This window comes from Papaver somniferum, chromosome 5 (assembly GCF_003573695.1).
Source record: "Papaver somniferum cultivar HN1 chromosome 5, ASM357369v1, whole genome shotgun sequence".
Classification (NCBI taxonomy): domain Eukaryota; kingdom Viridiplantae; phylum Streptophyta; class Magnoliopsida; order Ranunculales; family Papaveraceae; genus Papaver; species Papaver somniferum.
In genome coordinates, this window is record NC_039362.1 from 85,823,282 (window position 1) to 85,845,759 (window position 22,478).

Sequence of the window (22,478 nt, forward strand, 5' to 3'; positions counted from 1 at the left end):
GTAGAGTCCAGCATTATATATTCTTTGTGACCTGCTCTCATTCATCAACATTGTAAAACAAACTCTAATATGAAATTGATACCTAGCCAAAAGTATTCCATCGTTAGATCTCATCACTTTCTTTTTATTATTGTAATATCCCCAGCAGCAACTTCGGTTAGACTTCTGCGGCAATCTCAATATCTCCTAGTTCATATGCATGAGAACAGGGAAAAAAACAATATCATCCTGAAATTACAGAAAAGTTCATATAAGAAGAATTCAATAGCTCTAGAATAAAACCTCAAGGTAGACAATGTCTGTAGTTGAAAGGTCATTGGTTTCATTCTGTAATAACATAGTTATTATATGTTCGGCGCTGCATCTAGAAAATACTACGTAAAGTTTACTGTGGTTAAACACATGAGTGCATAAATCTATCCTAACTTATTTCGCAGACTGTCCCGTGACTTGTTGGTTGTCATAGCATAAGCAGAACAGACAGGAAACTGACGCCTCGCCAGGTTAATATCCATATCTGTGGCAGACGGTTTGAAATTTATCCTTGGGATACATATAATTTCTCTAGTCTTTTCTCTAGTTAAAATTTTGGCTTCAATTACATGCTGTCCAGATCAAGTGACTAACAGTCTTGTGTCGTTGCAAAGACCTTACCTTGGTGCAAGATTTCTCAACATTATGATGGAGCATCCAACTTTTATATCTAACTTGAACTGAGGCATTCCATGTAGATTTAAATTCTGCAGGAATTCGCTGGAAAGGTGTGGAATATTGCCAGTGTCATCTTCATTTAACTTATATGCAGCAAGGTACGTGTATATATCCCTGTCTAATTTTTTCATTGATTCTGTATCAATCTTTTGCACGTCATCATTACGGGCTGATAATATAATCCGCTCAGTAAAATGTTTTGTAGATACTCTTTATTTTGTTCCCATCCAGGGGTAAAGACTGTTTATGAGTTCAGCCATGTTATTGTATCTATCTATTGTGTTTGTAAAATCAACAACTTCCTTCGGACTATCACCAACCTGTCACTTATATCCAACAAATATAGATCAGAGCTATGTTCAAGGATAAACGCAACAAAAGGATGTGAAGAACGAAGTGGCATTCATACCTCTACTAAAAACTTTGCAAAAGATACACTTTCTGGTTCAAGCGCATCCAGCCTCATATTTTTGGTGCAGCGCATCCATGACAGTGACGTCATTCCAAAACATTGATCTTCTCAAACATTCTCCAACTACTTGTTCACGCCATCCACCTGGTATCACAGGCAGTGTTTTTCTAAAGTCTCCTCCTAGAACAACGGTAATTCCACAAAATGGTTTTTCCTTATTACCAATATCACATAGCGCCCGATTAACTGTTTCAACATAAAATCTGTGTTGCATGGGAACTTCGTCCCATATAATTAGTTTCACTTTTTTCAGCAGTTTAGATTGTGTATCTTGATTGTCAACTCCACAGACGTTATTATCGGCTATTTCAAAGGGAATCCTGAACGTCGAGTGTGTTGTACGACCTCCTACCAACATAAGTGAATAAATGCCAGGCGAAGCAGCGGTCAGGACTATGTGTCCATCCCTGCGACATTTATATGTTAATGTGTTCTACAAAAGTATTTTACCGCTTCCAGCACTTCCATTCAGAAGAAAAAAAAATTATCCTCATTATCTCTTACATAAACTTGTCACCAACAACATCACTCCATGTTAGTTTTTGACTTGGCATATCCTCGAAATCTTCAAGCGACTTGCCAAATTCATGCAGTTGTTCATCCAAAAGATATAACCCATAATCATATATTTGCTCATATGTTGCCTTCCTGATATGTATTCTTTATGCGAAGTGTAAAATGTAGGTCATCACATATGTGTTGCCTAAACTTTTATCATAAAACATCTGGTTGATTTGGGTTGCAGTTACAAAGAATTATCTTGAAAAGTTTTCTTAACTGAACCCCAGTTTTCATCATTGTTGCTTCTTCTAAACAATTAGACCATTCATTGTCATCTCAAAAAATTTCAAGTGCGATGCATGCTCCTTTAAACGTACGATGCAGTTTCTTAGCATCACCATCCCCAACTGTTTTCAGTTTTTCAAATGAATCTGCATCGGCTACAACCGTTAGTAATAACCGCAGGTAATACAATTCACCAGCATTAGGACTAACAAAGTACATCCTTGCAATTGCAAAACCCTGCTTCCTTTCTTTCCATTTTTTATTCTCCCATATAAAATGTTGTGGGAACTCTTGATAAGTATATGCTTTGGCAGTGGTAAGCTTGCAATAATACTCAAAGAATCCCATCAATATCGACTTATAATTTTATGCAGCAACACTGACCTTGTCCATTGACTTAATTGCATAATACACAAACCTTTGTTGGCCAGGAAGATGAATAGCCATGCGAACTATATTAGGTTTTTCTTGATGCATTCAGTGCCCATATAAACGCTATGCAGCCTCGGGTGCACCAATATATCTTGCATCAATATATTTTTGTATTTCATCACACTTACCTAAAATTAGTGTGGCATCATCGTGGAATTTATATATATATATATATATATATATATATATATATATATATATATATATATATATATATTTGTGTATGTATTTAAAAGTATTCACACCTCCACAGATCTCAACATTAATGTGGCAGTTGAACATCTTGGATAGATATGGATTATACAAGACACAAATGTTGTTTTCTTTGTAGCCAGTTCGAACAATCACCTCCTTCACATTATCGCCAGGTGATATACTGCATATCCACCTTCATCCATACTTATACTCTCGGTATGTTTTTTCGGATACCATATGCCGCATTTTTCATTTTTCATGCACATGGAGTCCACACCACATGGACCATGTACCATGCATTTCCTAACAGTCTCAAATAATTTTATATCTTTTTCTTTATCTAAAAATTCGTCGCTCAATAAATTTATCAACCTGTTCAACTGTCTTTATTTTTTTCAGGACCATCCAAGAATATAAGATCATGCAGATGAGGTAAACCACATTTTTGAAATTCAATCGTGAACACATGAGCAACAACCTTTCCGAACACATTCCTTTTATTTATTTATTTATTTATTTATTTCATCAACTTAGTTCTATGTAACTCGAATACACCCCTATGCAATCTGGACGATCCCATGGATATTGATGTGGTGCAAGTGCATCTTGAATTTCTGGCCAACGCAGATTCGTGGTCATTGTTAGGAAGATATCTGGATGATGATTAAACCGTATTATGGCCATTAAATCTTCATAAATCTCATACATATGCCTATGAACACCAATTAAACTCGATGGTAATACATATGGTTTACCCAAGTCCTTGGGACTCAGCCCAGATTCTGCCGAGTCCTTTATATGCTTATACAAATCTGCTCGGAACTTATCCCGACTTTTCTTCATATAACAAATATGGTTTTGTTCTGTTGATGCCAAAGCATCTACCAAGTACTCATGAAAAAGTTTGTTAGCTCTTAAGATGGTAGAATACTCGCTCGGGCTCTCAAAGATACGAAAATTATGAATTTTTTTAAAAGTTAATCGTTTGGCAGTATGTTTTCCTATGTCAAGGTCCAGATGCTTTATATCAGGATGCCAACTCATCTCGTTGTATGGAAACAGTAAAACATAATGCAGGGGCAAGTATGCAGGGTGACACTCTGAAATACGTTTGAATCCTACTTTCCCCTTGCGATGAAGTATTATAACTCTGAAGTCATACTTTTGGGAACCATCTCCGGGTAAAATTACAGAGATTTCATCAGTTGTTGGTAGGTTATAACGCCTTTCATCTGTAGTTTCGTTGGACTGCATGATGACTTTGACATTTTGGTCTGCAGGATTAGCGTTGCTCAAAAGATCTTGTGCCTGGTACTATTTTTTGCAAACCACATTATGTTTTGAGATAATTTTCTGAACTTTTTGAAGAATGTCTTTATCAAACAGGGGATTTCGTTTTGCCCGAACAACCAATGCATGATTTGGATCACAGAAATACAGTTATGCTATATTGGGTCCTTACCCTCACCTGGTAGTAAAGTTCCGGTATGTTTTCGAAGTTCCCCATGAATTGCAAATCCTTTTGGGCCCTTCCCCTTCAAAATCCTCTTATCCAGTTTGCAACCAAGACTGGTAAAAACATTGGAAGCATTAAACTTCGGATGTGGTCTTTGAAAAACCTTGAATCATCTCAATTGGGTTTGATATGTGGTCTTTAAAATGTTATAAAAAAATCTACGAAATGAGTACAAACAACAATATCAAATTTAGAGTTTTTACGAAAAATTCGGAGTTATTTATCATTTTAGGCACAATTTTAGAAAATTATATGTATACCATTATGCAAACCACCACAAAGGATAAATAACATTTTATGTAGCCATATTTTGGTTTATGCATCTAACTAATTTTCCGTTGCAACCAATAAAACGATGTACTCCCTCCGTTTCAGGAAAAGTGATACTTTCACTTTAGGCATAGTTTTCCGAAAATTCAATGCATAGCCATTATGCAAACCACCAGAAAGGATGCATAACGCATTTATGCAACCATATTTTGGTTTATGCATCGTCTAATTTTTTGTTCCAGGAAAAGTGATACTTTCACTCTGTTTCAGCAAAAGAGATATTTTCACCTTTTCAATTTCCCTCTGTTTCAAGAAAAGTGATCACTTTATCAATTTGGGCTATTATTAGGCAAAATGAAACTATGAAAATATCGCTTTTCCTGAAACAAAGGTAGTATATGCCTACCGGTGGAAATTGTGATTTGTTTCGTTTTTCTTCGGTTGGCCCTCCCCACTGTGATAACGGTGTTCTAGTATTTCACACACTCCTAACCTTGTATGTATGTATCACTTGATTGAACTAAAGGAAGCATCAAATGTATTAAAAAGAAATTTGAAAGGCGCACATTAAAAAATATTTTTAGAGGATTTAAGGCTGGGCTGCTTAGGACGGCCTCGGCCGATAGAAATCTATTAAAATTAAAATTAGAAAACTATACAATTATGAAATTGTATGATTAGATATCTAATTATTTTTTCATTTGCACTAATAATCAAAATAAGAAATGACAACGCTCAGTTACTTTTTGCAGCTTTCCTACTTGTTCTAGAGAAACAAACTCTTTTTATCAATATATATCACCCGAGATTCTAGTTACCCTTGCCAAGGGTAATAAATTTCTTCCAAAAAAGTGTGCACACTACAACTTTGGGAGCAATCTCAAATATGCTTTCAAATAAGCTGGCATTGTTTAGTTTTGATAATAAAGTACCCCTGTTTAGTTTTCCTAATAAACGTACCCCACAAAAATGATGTCCCATATACATGTATACCTTTTTTATTTTTTTTAAATCCCTCCACCCTAAAGCTGACGAATTTTGAACTCATCCATGTAATCTATCACCAACAAATTTCACCACTTGTACTACATGTGAAACATGCACTAACAAAGGTTGAATGATTGAGGGTGCATCATCGGCCGTAGGGATTTCCACGTACTTCCGTCAACAGCAGCATGAATAGATTCAGCTACTACAAAGCAATTACTGCAGAAAATGGTGGATTATCTTGTTTCCATCTCCTTTTGTTGCCTTACGACCTGAAAAGGGGGAGATGAGTTAATGTCATAGCGAGAGAGTGTTTAAGCTGATCAGTGAAGGTTATGGTTGGGTTGGATCTTGAACACCCCTCCGAATAGTGTTCACTGAAAAAACGATAATCCCATGAAGTCAAATGGCTCTGTCATTAACACGCATATACCTAACATCTGAACCGACCTGTACTTTTTGGATTTGTCCAGTTCTTTGAATTTTCTTTCCTTCTACTGGACTCTCTTTCAAAAGATAATTGGATCTTATTCTTCTAAAATATCCTCGCGTTTTTAGGGGCCACCCGAAAAGATTTAGGGGCCATCAATTTATACCCAGCCAAATACTCTAGTTAAGGGGTACCCTATTTGATATTGAAGTTACATAAATGTCCTTCTGGTAAAACTGTATAAAAACCAAATCAAAAAAAATTCTACTCATTTCAACTCTTCTTCTTCCAGTTTCATATTATCTTCCGATTGTGGAAGAAAAAAAAACTTTCCCTCGTTCTTGTGTTCAACCGAAACATCGCCGCGAATCGTAAAATCAAAACATCGTCGATTCGTTTATAAAACAATGGATAAGGGAAATGAAACCCACAGACCTAGAACCAAAAACGTTGCTCGGGGTATCGATCCAAAGATTGGGATTTTAGCAAGAAATAAAGAAATTGTTGCTGCAAATGAAGAAGAACGCGAAGAAGAAGTACCCGTCGATGTAGTCGGTGGTTGCGATTCCGATAGTCAAACACTTCGTCAACTTCAAATGGCCCCAATTAGGTAAGAATCTATCATTTTTGGGGTTTATTTCGCTTTAATTCGACGAATCGAGAAAAAAAATTTCTAGGGTTTTCGGTTATTTATCCAGATTCGGGCGATATTCATGCTTATTTACTTCCGAATGTAGTCGTGTTCTTCATTTCTCAAGAACATCGACAGTATTCGGGAGAAATATTTTATGGTTATCGGCCGAATATTGTTGGCCATATCTTCCTGGATACAAACTGGTAATAATCGGTAGTTTAATGAATTTTTTGGCTCCCGAATATATTTAAGTAGACACACAGTATTCGGAAGTACACTCACTACCGAATATATATATATATTGAAAAAATCTCAAAATTTCTGATATAGGAAAAATCCCATTTTGGGGCCAGTATTTATTCGGAAGACAATATAATGTTTTATACCTCCGATTGTGTAGGATAAAATTTTAGAGTTTCTGAACTCCAGTTGATGAATATTCGGTTGTAAACATGTTTAGTTATATTCCGATTGTTTTTCATTCGGGAAAAATATGTGTCTTCTTACTTCCGAATTTGTTTATTCGGGTTATAGTTTTGTACTTTTTCTTCCGATTGTGTAGGATGAAAAATTTAGAGCTTCTGAACTCCAATTGATGCATATTTGGTTGTAAATATGTTTAGTTAGCTTTCGATTGTTTTGTATTCGGGAACAGTATGTGTCTTTTTACGTCCGAATGTGTACATTCGGGTTATATTTCCATACTTTGTCTTCCGATTGTATAGTTTGTAAATATTGTTCATTTCTTTGTTGTTTAGACAAAGTCGAGAAAGGAGGAAGAAAGTGACAGCTAGTGCTAGGAGGGAAAGGAGTGCCAAAGATAATTCAAGTGCTCAACAAAGCTTACAAGAACGAAGTAGTCAACAAGGAGTGCAACCAAGTGCTGAACAAAGTGTAGAACAACAAGGCAGTGAACAAGGGGTGCAACCAAGTGTTGAACAAGCCGCTCAACAAAGTGCAGAACCAACTGCTCCACAAGTTACACCCCACCATGAAATTGAACCAGTTGATCCAGTGCCAAGAGTAGAAGAAGAAGGACAACCAAGTGGTACCCAAAAAGCCAAAAAAGGAAAAGATGGTGTAAAGAAGGATGTTGCTAAGAAAGCATCACATCTTGTCCCTCAGCACTTGAAGAAGAAGGGTATTCCAGCAGGCACAATCCTTGGGCTACCGGCGGATGGAGGAAAATTGTTATTTGGATACAAAGACTCATGGGCCAGAGAAATATACGAAACCGAGGTAATAAAATTACTATTTTTTATTAATGTATTGTCTATGTGTTATATCGTAATATTTGTATTAAGGATTTTTTTATGTACTTTAATAGGATCATCAAGATGCGGTCCGTCTACTCAAACCTACCGCCGCACCAACAAAAATGCTTGCGTGGCCTTTATCCGGTGAATACGAAAGGTTCAAGTCAATTGTTGCCAACTCGGGGTTAGCTAATGCCGCCGAGAATTAATTGTTGGAACATGATCGTGTGGCCATATCGGCGTTCGTGGAGACAATGTATCCTGAGACCGATACTTTCCATATGCCGTTTGGGGAGATGACGATTACTCCGGATGATGTTGTGCAGATTCTTAACCTTCCCGACCAAGGAACAACTGTGAAGTTTAACTACACAAAGCAGTTAAGTTGGGCACAACTTTATGCTCTAACTAAAAAGTGCTTAGGTTGGGATGAAGAGACAACAACAGCAGAGTTTAGGAGGCATGCAAGTTACAGAACAAGACAGATCAACATTACAGCTTTGATGAATATGTTCCGAGGCACCTTGGAGAAGGAAAATAATGGAACGTTAACTGATGAGCAAGTGAACCACGCTGCCACCGCATATCTCCTTTGTGTATTGGGATGTGTCATATTCCCCAATACTTCTGGCAACCGGATCGACGCCAACCTTATACAACTTTTGTATCCTCTCCGTGAAGTCGGTGACTATTCTTGGGGAACGGCATGCCTAGCATTCTTGATGGAAGAGTTGAGAAAGGCTTCGAGGCTAGGAACCTGCCAAGTTTCCGGGAACGTGGCTCTATTGCATGTTTTTTCTTTAACTCTATAACTCACTCTATAGTTATTCGGTATACAATACATATGATGCATATTCATAACTCCAAATGACGCATATTCGGTAGGAAATGATCCATCTCTTTTTCCGAATGTTGGTTATTCGATGGCTAGGTACTTATTTTGTTTTCCGATTATATATAATCGGAAATATTCTTTTGATATTAGAACCGAATATACAGGCCAGAAAAACTATAGGTTACTGAACTCCAAATGACGCATATTCGGTAGGAAATGATCCATATCTTTTTCCGAATGTTGGTTATTCGGTGGATAGGTACTTAGTTTTATTTCCGATTATATATAATCGGAAATATTCTTTTGATATTACTACCGAATATACAGGCCAGAAAAACTATTGGTTACTGAACTTCAAATGACGCATATTCGTTAGGAAATGATCCATATCTATATCCGAATGTTGGGTATTCGGTGGATAGGTACTCAGTTTTATTTCCGATTATATATAATCGGAAATAATGTTTGGAAATTACTACCGAATATACACAGTCTATTTACTAAAACTTGGTTTCTTATGTATATAGGCATGGATCTATGACCACTTCCCTATCCTGAAGTTGGCCGGAGAGAACCCGGGGTGGTGCAAAGGTACTCCTAGAGGAACAAAGTATATATTTGAAGACAACCGTTCTAGGACAAAAGAGCAGCAGTTGATTCGCATGAGGGAGATTTTGGACCAATTGAAGGCCTCGGACGTATGCTTTGATCCATACAAGGAAGATCGAGCCAGTGGGCATATAAATGTTCGGTCGGACTTGTCCCTTTATTTTGGACCATTGTGGCACCCCACAGGATATGTGATGTATAACCCCTCTAGGGTGATGCGACAACACGGGTATATACAACATCAACCTGTGGAGAAAATGGGGGATTACTACAAATTGGAGTTGGAGTTGTGCTCTTCTAGTGGTGATAATCTCACGATTGTTCACACAGGCCCACCTACTGTTCTTGATAACTGGGATAAGAGGAATGACTTCATTATCGACACTGGTAGACGAACCACCCGAGGTGATGAAAATTCTCCAGACTATATGAGTTGGTATAACGTATCACATCCTTTGGTTATCCGTGAAATCAAATCCAACACTACTGCGGCGGGTTCAAGTTATAATTGTATCATCAAAGACAAACCAGCTGGTTATGATAGACTGGTGCGTGTTCTTATATTTTTGTTCATTTTATATTATTCCTATAAATCTTAGGTAATTACCGTTTGATGTTATGTCATTACGTATAAAAAACAGGTGAATAGGTTCAAGCGTGTTTCCAAAATGTTAACTGCATGCCTGAAGAGCGGAGATCCCATGCCAGCTGAGAAGATCAAAGAGGCTAGAGACCTAGTTGATAATATGGATAACGAAGATTATGCTGCCCAGTTTGGGGAGAAAGTCACGAAGAGGCATCCGCCCAAGGTGGCAGTATCAAAGACGGGTAAAAGAACTCGAGCTTCATCGAGCGCTGAAGGTGCTCCAACTGAAGGTGCTCAAACCCGTGGTCGTGCAGGACTGGGAGGTAGTCACGGTCGTAAAGTAAAGAAGAGCAGATAAATGACAATGATTTGTGTTGTACATTCGGAAGTTTGGGTAACTAAGTTTACTTCCGATTATTTCAAGTTCAAAATTTGAAAAGTATCTTTTTCCCAAATTCTGATTTTTGGGCCATCGTACATTCGGGACTTTACAAAAAAAATTATCCTCCGAATATTACAAGTTCAAAACAAACCATGCAGGTTAGACAACCCATATTCGGAAGTTTGGGTAACTAAGTTTACTTCCGATTATTGCAAGTTCAAAATTTGAAAAGTATCAGTTTTTCCCAAATTCTGATTTTTGGGCCATCGTACATTCGGGACTTTACAAAAAAAATTTATCCTCTGAATATTACAAGTTCAAAACAAACCATGCAGGTTAGACAACCAATATTCTGAAGTTTGGGTAACTAAGTTTACTTCCGATTATTGCAAGTTCAAAATTTGAAAAGTATCAGTTTTTCCCAAATTCTGATTTTTGGGCCATCGTACATTCAGGACTTTACAAAAAAAAATTATCCTCCGAATATTACAAGTTCAAAACAAACCATGCCAGCTCTAGGTGGTTCCAAGGGCCAATATAGAAGGTTAGACAACCCATATTCGGAAGTTTGGGTAACTAAGTTTACTTCCGATTATTGCAAGTTCAAAATTTGAAAAGTATCAGTTTTTCCCAAATTCTGATTTTTGGGCCATCGTACATTCGGGACTTTACAAAAAAAATTTATCCTCCGAATATTACAAGTTCAAAACAAACCATGCCATGGATCTAGGTGGTTCCAAGGGCCAATATAGAAGGTTAGACAACCCAAATTCGGAAGTTTGGGTAACTAAGTTTACTTCCGATTATTGCAAGTTCAAAATTTGAAAAGTATCAGTTTTTCCCAAATTATGATTTTTGGGCCATCGTACATTCGGGACTTTACAAAAAAAATTATCCTCGAATATTACAAGTTCAAAACAAACCATGCCATGCTCTAGGTGGTTCCAAGGGCCAATATAAAGGTTAGACAACCCATATTCGGAAGTTTGGGTAAATAAGTTTACTTCCGATTATTGCAAGTTCAAAATTTGAAAAGTATCAGTTTTTCCCAAATTCTGATTTTGGGCCATCGTACATTCGGGACTTTATAAAAAAAAAATTATCCTCTGAATATTACAAGTTCAAAACAAACCATGCAGGTTAGACAACCCATATTCGGAAGTTTGGGTAACTAGGTTTACTTCCGATTATTACAAGTTCAAAATTTGAAAAGTATCAGTTTTTCCCAAATTCTGATTTTTGGGCCATCGTACATTCGGAACTTTACAAAAAAAAATTATCCTCCGAATATTACAAGTTCAAAACAAACCATGACATGGCTCTAGGTGGTTCCAAGGGCCAATATAGAAGGTTAGACAACCCATATTCGGAAGTTTGGGTAACTAAGTTTACTTCCGATTATTGCAAGTTCAAAATTTGAAAAGTATTAGTTTTTCCAAAATTCTGATTTTTGGGCCATCGTACATTCAGGACTTTACAAAAAAAAATTATCCTCCGAATATTAGAAGTTCAAAACAAACCATGCAGGTTAGACAACCCATATTCGGAAGTTTGGGTAACTAGGTTTACTTCCGATTATTGCAAGTTCAAAATTTGAAAAGTATCAGTTTTTCCCAAATTCTGTCGTCCGCTAGGAGATATCCAAATTTAGGCATTGTCAAAACGGAAGTTTGGGTAACTAGGAACAAAGAAATGTACCACGCAATTCAAAACGTCCGCTAGGAGATATCCAAATTTAGGCATTGTCATCCAATACTTGGATCCGATTGTCTTCAATCCCTTTCGGCACTTCACACGCGCAACTAAGTCTTTGAACTCTTGTTCTTTGTCGTATATATCTCCTCGCCTCATCATCTCCATATAAAAACCCTTGTCCTTCACTAGTTGTACCGCCATCTTATTTCTTAAATATTGGCATTGGGTGACATCTTCGATATCCGCCTCTCTAAAGTAACCCATTTGTTCCGTAGCAACTGAAACCCACAATTTACATCCCCATCAACCTCGTCGGTCGACAGAACAAATGGAATGATAAGTGGAGGGAGTTGTTCCAACCGTTATCAACTTTATACATTTTATACTCTTTGCCTTTAATACCATCGGGCTTATAGAAGACAATCTTAAATGGGCATCATATCTTCTTGGTATTGCTTCGGTATTTCCTATTCGTCTTCCGTACTTACTATTCTTTCCCTCGTGACTCTTTCGCGTCCCACCTCGCTCACAAATCATTTCAAATCGAGTGTCACTAACATGATTATTTTGAACTACCACGCACATGTTATCTTTTGCCTTGTTCATAAGCCATTCCTTTGCCTCCTTCTTACTTCCAAATGTCTAAACGTGCATAAAAAAACAAATCTAATAAGCATAACCATTTAACATATAAATTTTGAAAAAGAAAAAAAAAGTAGTAATGAGTATACCAAATCGTTTGCATAGTATAGGGAAGTGTCGGGCCTCAAATAGAAATCATCAACAAACTCTTCAACGGCCTGCATATGAAAGCAACAAATTATTATACAATAATCGGAGGTTATTAAATAAGTCAAACTGCCGAATATACTATATTCGGAATCCTATCGGTTACCCAAAACACCTGATTTATGCAAATGAATGTACACAGTTTACTGAGTGCAAAAAATGATATAATCGGAATCTAAAATATATAGTAAAACAGCCGAATATAAATAACCGGGAGATAACTTTAATCGATAAACATCCGATTTTCAAGTTTTCGGAAATTTTATTTTGAGGCCACTGTTATATTCGGCAGTCAAATAATGTTAGACTATTACCGATTGTAAAGGATAAGAATACTGAGTTTTGAAATTTTTTGAGGAATTCGTTTTTGGGGCCATTCGGAGGTAAATAACTCTACATAACTACCGAATGTAGATTTTTTTGGAAAACCAGTTTGGGATTTTTTCTCATATTCGGCAGTAAACTACTATCTTGGAACTACCGAATATACATATTTGGTACTCAGTGTGTTATATTCGTAAGTTTATTCGAGAAATTATCTACCGAATCTGGGTAGTTCATGGCATTCAATGCATGCAATAATCGGTTTTTCTTGTTTACAAAAGCACACAAACGCATGCAAATCGAGTATTTGAGTTTCTTAACACAATACCTGTGTTTTACATGCATCGTTAGCTTCAATATCAGGCGATTCTCCATTTTCTTCCATGAAAGGGTCGTCTAGGTTTTCCTCTCCACAAAAGTTTGGATCATTCAACATATACCCCAAATCGTCTTCCCCATGATTCTCACCTTCTTCTTCATATCCATCCATTTTTGTAGTGATAAAATGGGTTTTCCCTTTTTTCCTTCACCTTCTTCTCTATAACTCTAACAACTCAAAAATGAAAAAGAAATGGAAAAAATGAAACAGAAATCATTCTTATACTGCACCGACTACAATCGGAAGTCTGGGTAATATTTTGGCTTCCGATTGAAATCGGAGGATAAAAATGTTATCATATCCTCCGAATATATAAGGGTAATTTTGTCATTACAAATTACGCGAGATAAGGGCTGGCTACATTTTCTCTTTGGGTGACCTTTTTTGTTTTATTGTTGGCCCCTAAATCCTTTTGAGTGGCCCCTAAAAACGCGAGGTAAAATATATTGTGTACACCTAAGATATTTTTCCTTTTAGTATATAGATACAATTTCATTAACTATATTCAAGTAACACTACGGAAGATTGTATTATCCAGAATCGTAGAACGCGAATAAAAAAAGATACCACAAGAATAGACAGATGCAAAAAGAAGTGGCCTTAGTCTTTTCCATTGAACTGTACAGAGTTGTAACAGTAAATAGTTACGGTTAAAGAGGAATTCTTAAAACAAATTCATTATCTATTGACACGGCAAGGTTAAAAATCGAAAAATGGAGAAGAAGAAACAACAGAAAGTTGAGAGATAATTATCATCCAGCAAATCAACCACCTAATCTGGACGTGCTTCAAGTGACCCTTGCATCTCCTCTTGTTGTACACTTAACTATTATCACTAAGGATAGTTTGTATCTGAGCTTCTTGATCCGTGTAAGTCATACTCCTTCAGTAAGAAATTACCCATGGTGTACACACTGGCAATCATTAGTGCTCCAATTGCAAATGGAGATGCAAATGGAGACTCTCATTTGTGGTCGTTGAGCTCTTTATAATCTAAGCTTAAACCACATACTGCATATTAAACAAAAGTTAAGGGGACTGCCAATTCTCTTTCGTGTTTCTCAGAAATAACTTAATTTGGATATCTCTGTTCATCGTCGCAAGGATATAAATAACAAACCTGTGCTGTTACGTCTTTATTAAATTCTGACTGAGCAAGGCATTGTTTGAAGTCATTTTCACTTTCCTTTGAAACTTTAAGCAGATTTATCTCTTAGAGTTCTACTGCCCGTCAGATGCTAGATACACCTGTTAGGTTATGCGTTCCTTTACCTCTTTGCTTCAGCCTAACCAAATCACTGGAGGTACTGTCAAAAACCTCAACTAAGGTGTTCCTGGAGATGGGGTAAAGATGAATATTTTTCAGATAAGAAACTAAAATCGTTACTAACTGAAATTTTTACACAATTATTATGAATAAGAGATCCCTAAAACACACCAGATAAGAAACCTTGCCTTCTACACTACTTCGTCTGTCGCAAACTCAACAGTAACATGCCCTTTGAAACATTAATAACTTCACCCAATTCTTTGAAGTATAGCTCACTACAAACTTTTGTGAAAGTTAAGTTTAGTCAATGAAGAGAAGAAGATAGGTTGCCCGCAGATAAGCTGCATAGCAAAAATGGAGAACCAACTTCATTTCAATAGCATTTGAACTACAAATTGCACAAAGAAACTAAAAGGAAAAACAGATACTCACAGCTATCTGTAAAGAAGTTTTTATGGCTGCCATGCTATCAGTGTTTCGACAGATTCAACATTTGGAGCTACCATTGCGACAGCGTTCTGCCCAGAGGTTGAAAGAGTTTTACCACTAATTAGGAGGTACAAATTGCAGTAATATCCGAAACCAAAATGTAAACATAATCTCAGTTAGAGTTCTGCCAATTTAAAAGCCTTAGCTCCAATCTCTACATTAACATAACAAATCAAAATTTTGAACAAATAAATGGCAAAACAAGTTGACCTTAAGCATTTAATTATCACTTCATATTGTACCACCCGCAAAAATCTCCCAGCTAAGATGTTACAAAAATTGCAGATGCACTTCAAATTTCAGATGCACTGCCAATCAAGCTTCTGACATAAAATTTAGCTGAAAACAGCTGGAGCAGTCGGTTGAATTATGATTTCCGGGGTAACGTATGTACATGACACTACCTTCATTTTAATACCCCTCAACGATGGATCAAACATCATTCTTTAAATGAACTTGCTAAATAGTACATCTACTAACTGAATGAATACAATATATAGCATTTGCGGTATGTGGCAATGTAAAGTGACTATTTGCAAATCAGTCCACCCGGGAGTTCCAAAATTCTAACTTGGGAGGGCTAAAGTAGATACTTAATGATGAATAATTGAAGTGTGGGGCTGTACTCCCAGCTAGTGAGCTGGACCCTCAAATTCCCTTTAGTGATGAGTATATTTGTATCTATCTGTGACATACAGAGATAATCAGACACATGTACGGTATAAAGTATTAGACAACCCAACCCGTGATAAATATGACTCAGACTACAAAAAGAATTGATAAATACTTACCTTATAATTGAATGCCCGGAATACAACTCGGCATCAGCAATCACAGTCCTACACAATGTACATGAAGACAGATTCAATGCTCCCAATAAAACAGGTTAATAGCATGTGGAATGGTTCGTGTAGAAGTAAAACATTTGGCAATTAATACATTCCGAGGAAGGCTAGTCGCAGAATAAGTAAAACAAAACTAAACAAAAGATCATAAACATCATACAGGTTGTTGTAAATTACAAAAATCTAGTAAGTCACAGAGGTATTAACATAATTTTAAGCAATCTAATCCATACCAGCAATGATGGAATTGGATTGTTGGAATTAGCACCCTGCAATAACATCTACATGCATACCCTGCAACTCACAGATTGGTAAGAAATCGGACATTTGAGAATTCCTGCTTGTATATGAATGTGCATGTAACATTGAGTAACATAAAGGACTAAAGGCTAAATTTCAGCTGAAAAATATAAGGAATAATTAGAAACAGTAATATGGGGACTTCTTACTGTCTTCCCAGTTGTCTTCACCTTTCAAACTTAAATTGGATGTCTGAAATGGCCAGGACCCAGTTTCATGGCTTTGTATCAAGGGACCAATAAAAGTAAACCTATTAAAGCGAGTCTTAAATCAATTGCAACCTAGTAGCTTCTGTTTTCATGTCGAACATATAAGTGAATTATTTTGCTTCAGCATCTTGTAGTCACAGGATATACAATCCATTTTTAAATACACGTCCACATGAGAGTTCTAATACATACTATTTTCATCAAATTGATCCCCGAAAGAAGAAACATAAGATCTAATGCTTGTGGCTCCAAAAGGGCGGTATGGACTATGGAGGTACACCATCTGCCATGGTTTTGCCTGCTCATTATACCCCAAAAGTAGGGACAGCTGATCGCAATCATCATCATTCGGCACAAATACATTCATAGTGGCAAGAAAACACTCATAGCTAATTGTAAAATTGGCTAGTTAAGCATAAGCATTCGACACAAATTACTTTTTAACGTTTCATTTTCACAATGATTACTATACAAATAAAATAAAATGTTCACCTTGCTAATTTACCGCAAGAATTGATGTTGTGGATATTTACTGTAAGAAAATCACCAAGCAAAAACCTGTTGTATGGCTAAGAAATTATTATCGAGCAACAAAACAAAGTGAGTCATTCAATGTGAAGTTATTTCCCGTCTACTCAAGATTACTAACTTTACGAATTTCAATATCAACAACCCTTTGAAAGTGATGTCGATTAAATAAAATTCAATTATTGTGCTCTCCACTAATCTGCTATAATGTCAAATTCCTTCACTAATCTTGTCAATGGAAATTCTAATGGCTATAATTAACAGCAGTACTCACCTTATTACTCTTCTGGCTTAGATCATCAGGAAACTCCTTTCAAGCTATTTTGACAAACATTTGAAGAGCACAATTAAAAACTCTAATTAATTATCGTGCTAGAGTTTCTCTACTATCTCCCGCTTCCGCTCCCTCTATCTTCATTTGTTCTTAAATCCAAGATCAACATTGAGTCTGCATCAGATCGCTTTGTTGTTGCATTCGAGAATATTTAGCCTGCAGCAGAACTCGAAATCAGCAATAAAAACTCAATAAGATCACAAACACGAATAGTTAGACCTGATGGCTATCTGATATGAATGTTTCGAAGGAAGACAAAAGAAATATTAGTGCATTAATTATAAAATCATGAAAATCAAGGAAAAATTAGGTTAAGTGGTTATGTTAGGTTAGCTTTTAGCTCGCTTTGTATGCATGAAAAGGAATGGACCATGTTATTCTTGTACTATATCCCAAAAACGGGACGAAGGTGACCCAGCACGCAGTGAACTCTTCCTATCTAGTTCTGGATTCGTGCCCATTTTCATATATAGCGAACAGAGTACTATTCTAGAGATTGAAAACTAAGAACTCATGAGAATATGCATGATAGGTCAAAATTTAATGTGTAAAGATGGGATGTATTAGTACTATATCCATGAGTTTAAGCTGGATTTGCCACTATACTCATCATCTAGGGAGCTCTACATTACATGGTCACTTGATGAGCTGCAATTCTATATTAAGCAGATACGTTTCGAGAAGGTTCCTTTCCACCAACCTATGGATAGATATTCTACCATGGACGGATATTCTATATTTGCTTCATCTTCTTTTCAGCTGGTTGGAAAATATCACAACTTATTCTGCTTAATATACACTGTGATGGAGAAGATGCAGCTGCATATTCTGCCAGCACTGTTAACTACCTCAAATAAAGGCCACATATCCATATAGCACAAAACACCAATATTATATCCATCAGCGAATGAATTAGTAATGATATGGATTTAGAACTCGCGATGGACCGAATCAAGTCGTTTATGTATTATACCTGGAAAAACACTTTTGATTTACATTGTACTAAAATCGTGCGCTGGCTGAACATCAAGAATTCCAGATCGACGAATACCCTTGATGCAGCTGTAGTACAGAGGCTAATTGTACCTGTAATGTCACAATAAATCAGTACACCTAATCACACAAACCGAACTATCGTGCAGAAAGCAAAAAATCATATTTAACAACACCACTTAAACACAACTACCATCACCACAAACCAATAAAACACAATCGAAATAAAAAAGGAAGAACGAAATTGTTAGATTGAAAAGCATACCAACACACACAGAACGACTAATTCACAGAAAGAATGATAATCTAACCTTTTTGTAATCAAGAATCACACACAGAAGCAAGAAAGAACCGCAAAACAATAAAAAGCACAGGAAACAAAATTCTAAGGTTTTGCGGGAGAGAGTAATACTGGGAGGAAGGAATTTGGTATTTATGCTAAAACGAAGAGGAGAAAGTCGAGAAAACTATAGAGATTAGGATAAAAAGCTTCATCTACCGTGTAGTACTGCATAGTAATACACAGATTTGCACCATCTTTTTCAGTTTCTTTCAAGCAATTTGACCTTCAAAAACCAAGTTAAGAGTAAGGTTGAATAGAGATTTGTGGTGCCTGACTTTCTTTTGTTTGGATTTGGTAACATACCGTTAGTTAGGGCTTACCGCATGGTCAATGAATAACATCAGCAAACCTTGGGAACAATTTTTTAATTTGTACAGAGAAAAGGAGGATGTGATTAAATTATACTGTATAAGTGAATTATGTTTGTGTCACTGCTTCAGCATCTTATAAGTGAATTATATCGTATCTACTTTACATTGCTTCTTAAATTTAAAGAGTACGACAGATTCAGGGGTAGTTGAAACAAACCTCATGCAAGGAGTTCCTTAATTCTTCACATCTTTCCCTTTTGGGTATTCACACAAGTTTGGGGCCTTTCTCAAATCTATAACTGATGCATCTCTTCCTCCTCTAGTAAGTTCGGTTTTGGACTATCGTGTCAGTTCAATATAACATACACCCTATATGTTTCAAACAGTTTAGTTTGGCAGTTCAAAATAAAAACCGAGAAAAGTAGAAGCAGGAAAATACCTGCTCTGAGTGCTCTCGTTTCATTCACTGAAATCTGTCCAGAAATCGTAAACCTAATACCCTAAATTGCAACAATATTACTAATCTTATGAGAACCCTTATAAGATAAACACATGATATACATCGAGTGATTCCTAAAATCCGAGGTTCTAAGAGGTTAACCGAAATCATGTTATTTCCAGCTCAAATCACCATCAACATAGAATAAATTCATATAAGAAAAAAAAAACACAACAGGTTACCACTAAATTCAAAGCTAGGGTTTTCATTAAAATTTCATATTAATTTCAAACGAACCTCTTTAGCACGATGAAGACACTCAGGATAATCTTCTCTAAGAAGAGCAGAATCTTCAGGTTCCCTACAATTGGACATACATTCACTGAAATCTGTTCAGAAATCGTAACACCTTCCTAAACCATAACATGCACCTTCCTTTGTTCCTTGTGATTCCCATCCTGATGCATCTCTCCTTTTGGAGATTAATCGATTTAATTTCAACTCCGAATGAATCTTCTCGGTGATGTCAATGGCTGGGTTTATGGAGATAGAGATCCATAAAAGATGAACAGTTCGTTTTTTCTTCGTCACTATCAATGTTCCTAGCCGTCCAAGTCCATATAAACAGAAGTTAGTATCTTAGTATCTAACAAAATCTTTTATTTTTCATCCATACGTCGTCGCTTAATATTACCCGATAGTTCCTAACCGTCCAAATCATAGCTCGGATGATTCCGACCGTCGAATCAGAGTCCCTGCCCAATCCTGTCCGTCTGACTCTCAAATCTCAAAGTCAAAGACCACCATTTTTTTATTACAGTTATACTGTAATTATTTTGACAAAACAAAAAAGAAAAACCATTTTTTATGCTTAGGCACAAAAAAGTCTTTCCTCGCAAGAATTTAATTTTATACTTGGCCATATTTGCTAGCCGCTTTTGTTTTTCAGATTGTTTCCTTCAAAAAGAAGGAAAATTTGTATTTGATAAATGTATGCCCAAGTGACTACCAAAATGAAGTAGTGAGGCAAAGAGAGAAAATGATTAAGGTTGCAGTCAAAAGATCAAAAGATCCAATCATCCTCAAACGTCTACATGCTCTCCTTTACAGCACAAACACAAACCCTTCGTCTCAACAGCAACATGAAGGAGAAGGAGAAAGCATACACAACAAAACATACTGGACTAAAAGAATCCATAGTCTCTGCACACAACATGGAAAAGTAGATGAAGCTCTTCTTCTTCTCGATAATCTCCGTCTCCATGGAAATTCTCCTGATTCACTCAACCTCAGCAGCATCATTCATGCTCTTTGCAGTTCATATCGTTTCACAGATGCTCACAATCGTCTTCTTCAGTTCATTAATACCCATCACTCTGTTCTTGATGAACGTACTTGTAATGTCCTCATTGCTCGTCTCCTAGATGCCAAAACTCCTCGACAGACTTTAACTGTTATTCGTAGTTTAATTGCTGCCAAAACTTCATTTGTTCCGTCTTTGATTAATTATAATCGCCTCATCAATCAATTTTGCTCTTCCAATCAATCCGATGAAGCCCGTAAGTTGTTTGACGATATGAAAATTCGGGGCCATTCTCCGAATTCGATATCTTATACAACTATGATCAATGGGTTTTGCAGAGTGGGCGAATTGGATAATGCGTATAAAGTGCTTGATGAAATGTCTAACAAGGGGGTACTGCCTAATTCTCTTACTTGCAGTGTTTTACTAAGCGGTGTTTTACGGAAAAGGAATGCCGAGGAGTATTCGAAATTGATGAATCAGCTCTGACGAAGAATGATCGATGAAAAAGACATGTCTGTAAACAATGCGGCTTTCGCTAATCTTATTGATTCTTTGTGTAGAGAAGGGTTCTTTCATGAAGTTTATAGGATTGCAGAAGACATGCCTCAAGGGAAAAGTGTAAACGAGGAGTTTGCCTTCGGCCAGATGATAGATTCGCTTTGTAGAGTGGGACAAAACCATGGGGCGTCGAGAATTGTTTACATAATGAGAAAAAAGGGGTTCCTCCCAAGTCTTGTTTCATATAATTCTATAGTTCATGGTCTCAGCAAAGAGGGAGGTTGCATGAGAGCTTATCAGTTGTATAAAGAAGGTACTGAATTTGGATACTATCCATCACAGGCTACATACAAAGTTTTAGTGGAAGCTCTTTGCCAGGAATCTGATATCTGCAAGGCCAAAGACTTACTTGAATATATGTTGAGCATAGAAGCAATAGACAGAACTCGAGTCTACAATATATTCTTAAGGGCACTCTGCAATTTGGATAATCCCAGTGAGCTTCTTAACGTACTTGTTTCCATGCTTCAGAACCAATGCCAGCCTGATGTGGTTACACTCAACACTATTGTAAAGGGATTGTGCAAAAGCAAAAGAGTTGATGAAGCTCTACAAGTTCTTAATGATATGTTAGCAGGGAATCTGTGTGCTCCAGATGTTGTGACGTTCACAACAGTTATCTCTGGTTTACTAAATGATGGAAGAACTGATGAGGCTTTTCATTTATTACGTGTGAAAATGCCTGAAAACGGTCTTAAGCCTGGTATTGTGACTTACAATGCACTTCTTCGTGGACTATGCAAATTACAGAAGGTTAATGAGGCAATGGATATCTTTTGTGATGTTCTGAAAGATGGAAAAGGTTTCAACAGTACTACTTGCACAATAATGATCGAGGGTTTATGTAGATCGAATAGAATAGATGAAGCAAAGAGATTTTGGGATGATGTGGTTTGGCCTTCAAAAATCCACGACGATTTCGTTTACGCAGAAATATTGAAAGGGTTATGCGGTTCGGGTAAATTCAATGAAGCATGTGATTTCTTATATGAATTGGTTGATTGTGGGGTTTCTCCAAATATTGTAAATTATAACATTCTGATCGACAAAGCTTGCAAGTTAGGTTTGAAAACACAGGCTTACCAGATCTTAGGAGAGATGGGAAAGAATGGTTTGGCCCCAGATTCCATAACATGGAGAATTCTGGATAAATTACATGGGAATTTAAAGAAAGAGATGGGTGATTTCAATCAAGTTAGCAGTTGAGGAAGGTTGCAGTAACTGTAGACATACACAAGAAGAAATGATCGGCATTAGAAGTCTTA

At 36.7% G+C, this 22,478-nt stretch overlaps 2 protein-coding genes and 1 long non-coding RNA gene across 14 annotated transcripts; 2 read left to right on the forward strand and 1 right to left on the reverse strand.

Annotated features, from left to right (window-relative positions):
* Positions 1-13,871: 13,871 nt before the first annotated feature.
* On the reverse strand, positions 13,872-19,974 carry LOC113282095. 12 transcript variants are annotated; one of them, XR_003326551.1, is made up of 12 exons: positions 19,647-19,974; positions 19,350-19,410; positions 19,128-19,279; positions 18,237-18,349; positions 17,204-17,419; positions 16,894-16,959; positions 16,126-16,186; positions 15,839-15,886; positions 14,991-15,076; positions 14,727-14,899; positions 14,409-14,622; positions 13,872-14,299 (listed from the first exon to the last, which is right to left on the reverse strand). It is a non-coding gene; the product is annotated as an uncharacterized LOC113282095 (long non-coding RNA). The 12 variants fall into 12 exon arrangements; XR_003326544.1 differs by having other exon boundaries at positions 14,991-15,732; XR_003326550.1 differs by lacking the exon at positions 16,894-16,959 and having other exon boundaries at positions 14,991-15,732.
* A 391-nt stretch (positions 19,975-20,365) lies between these two features.
* LOC113282094 (pentatricopeptide repeat-containing protein At3g18020-like) lies at positions 20,366-22,380 on the forward strand. Its single transcript, XM_026531030.1, has one exon. It carries the CDS (start codon positions 20,389-20,391, stop codon positions 21,139-21,141), a length of 753 nt encoding a protein of 250 aa, XP_026386815.1. The 5' UTR covers positions 20,366-20,388; the 3' UTR covers positions 21,142-22,380.
* Positions 21,123-22,472, forward strand: LOC113282093 (pentatricopeptide repeat-containing protein At3g18020-like). Its single transcript, XM_026531029.1, has one exon. It carries the CDS (start codon positions 21,148-21,150, stop codon positions 22,417-22,419), a length of 1,272 nt encoding a protein of 423 aa, XP_026386814.1. The 5' UTR covers positions 21,123-21,147; the 3' UTR covers positions 22,420-22,472.
* The last annotated feature ends 6 nt before the right edge of the window (positions 22,473-22,478 follow it).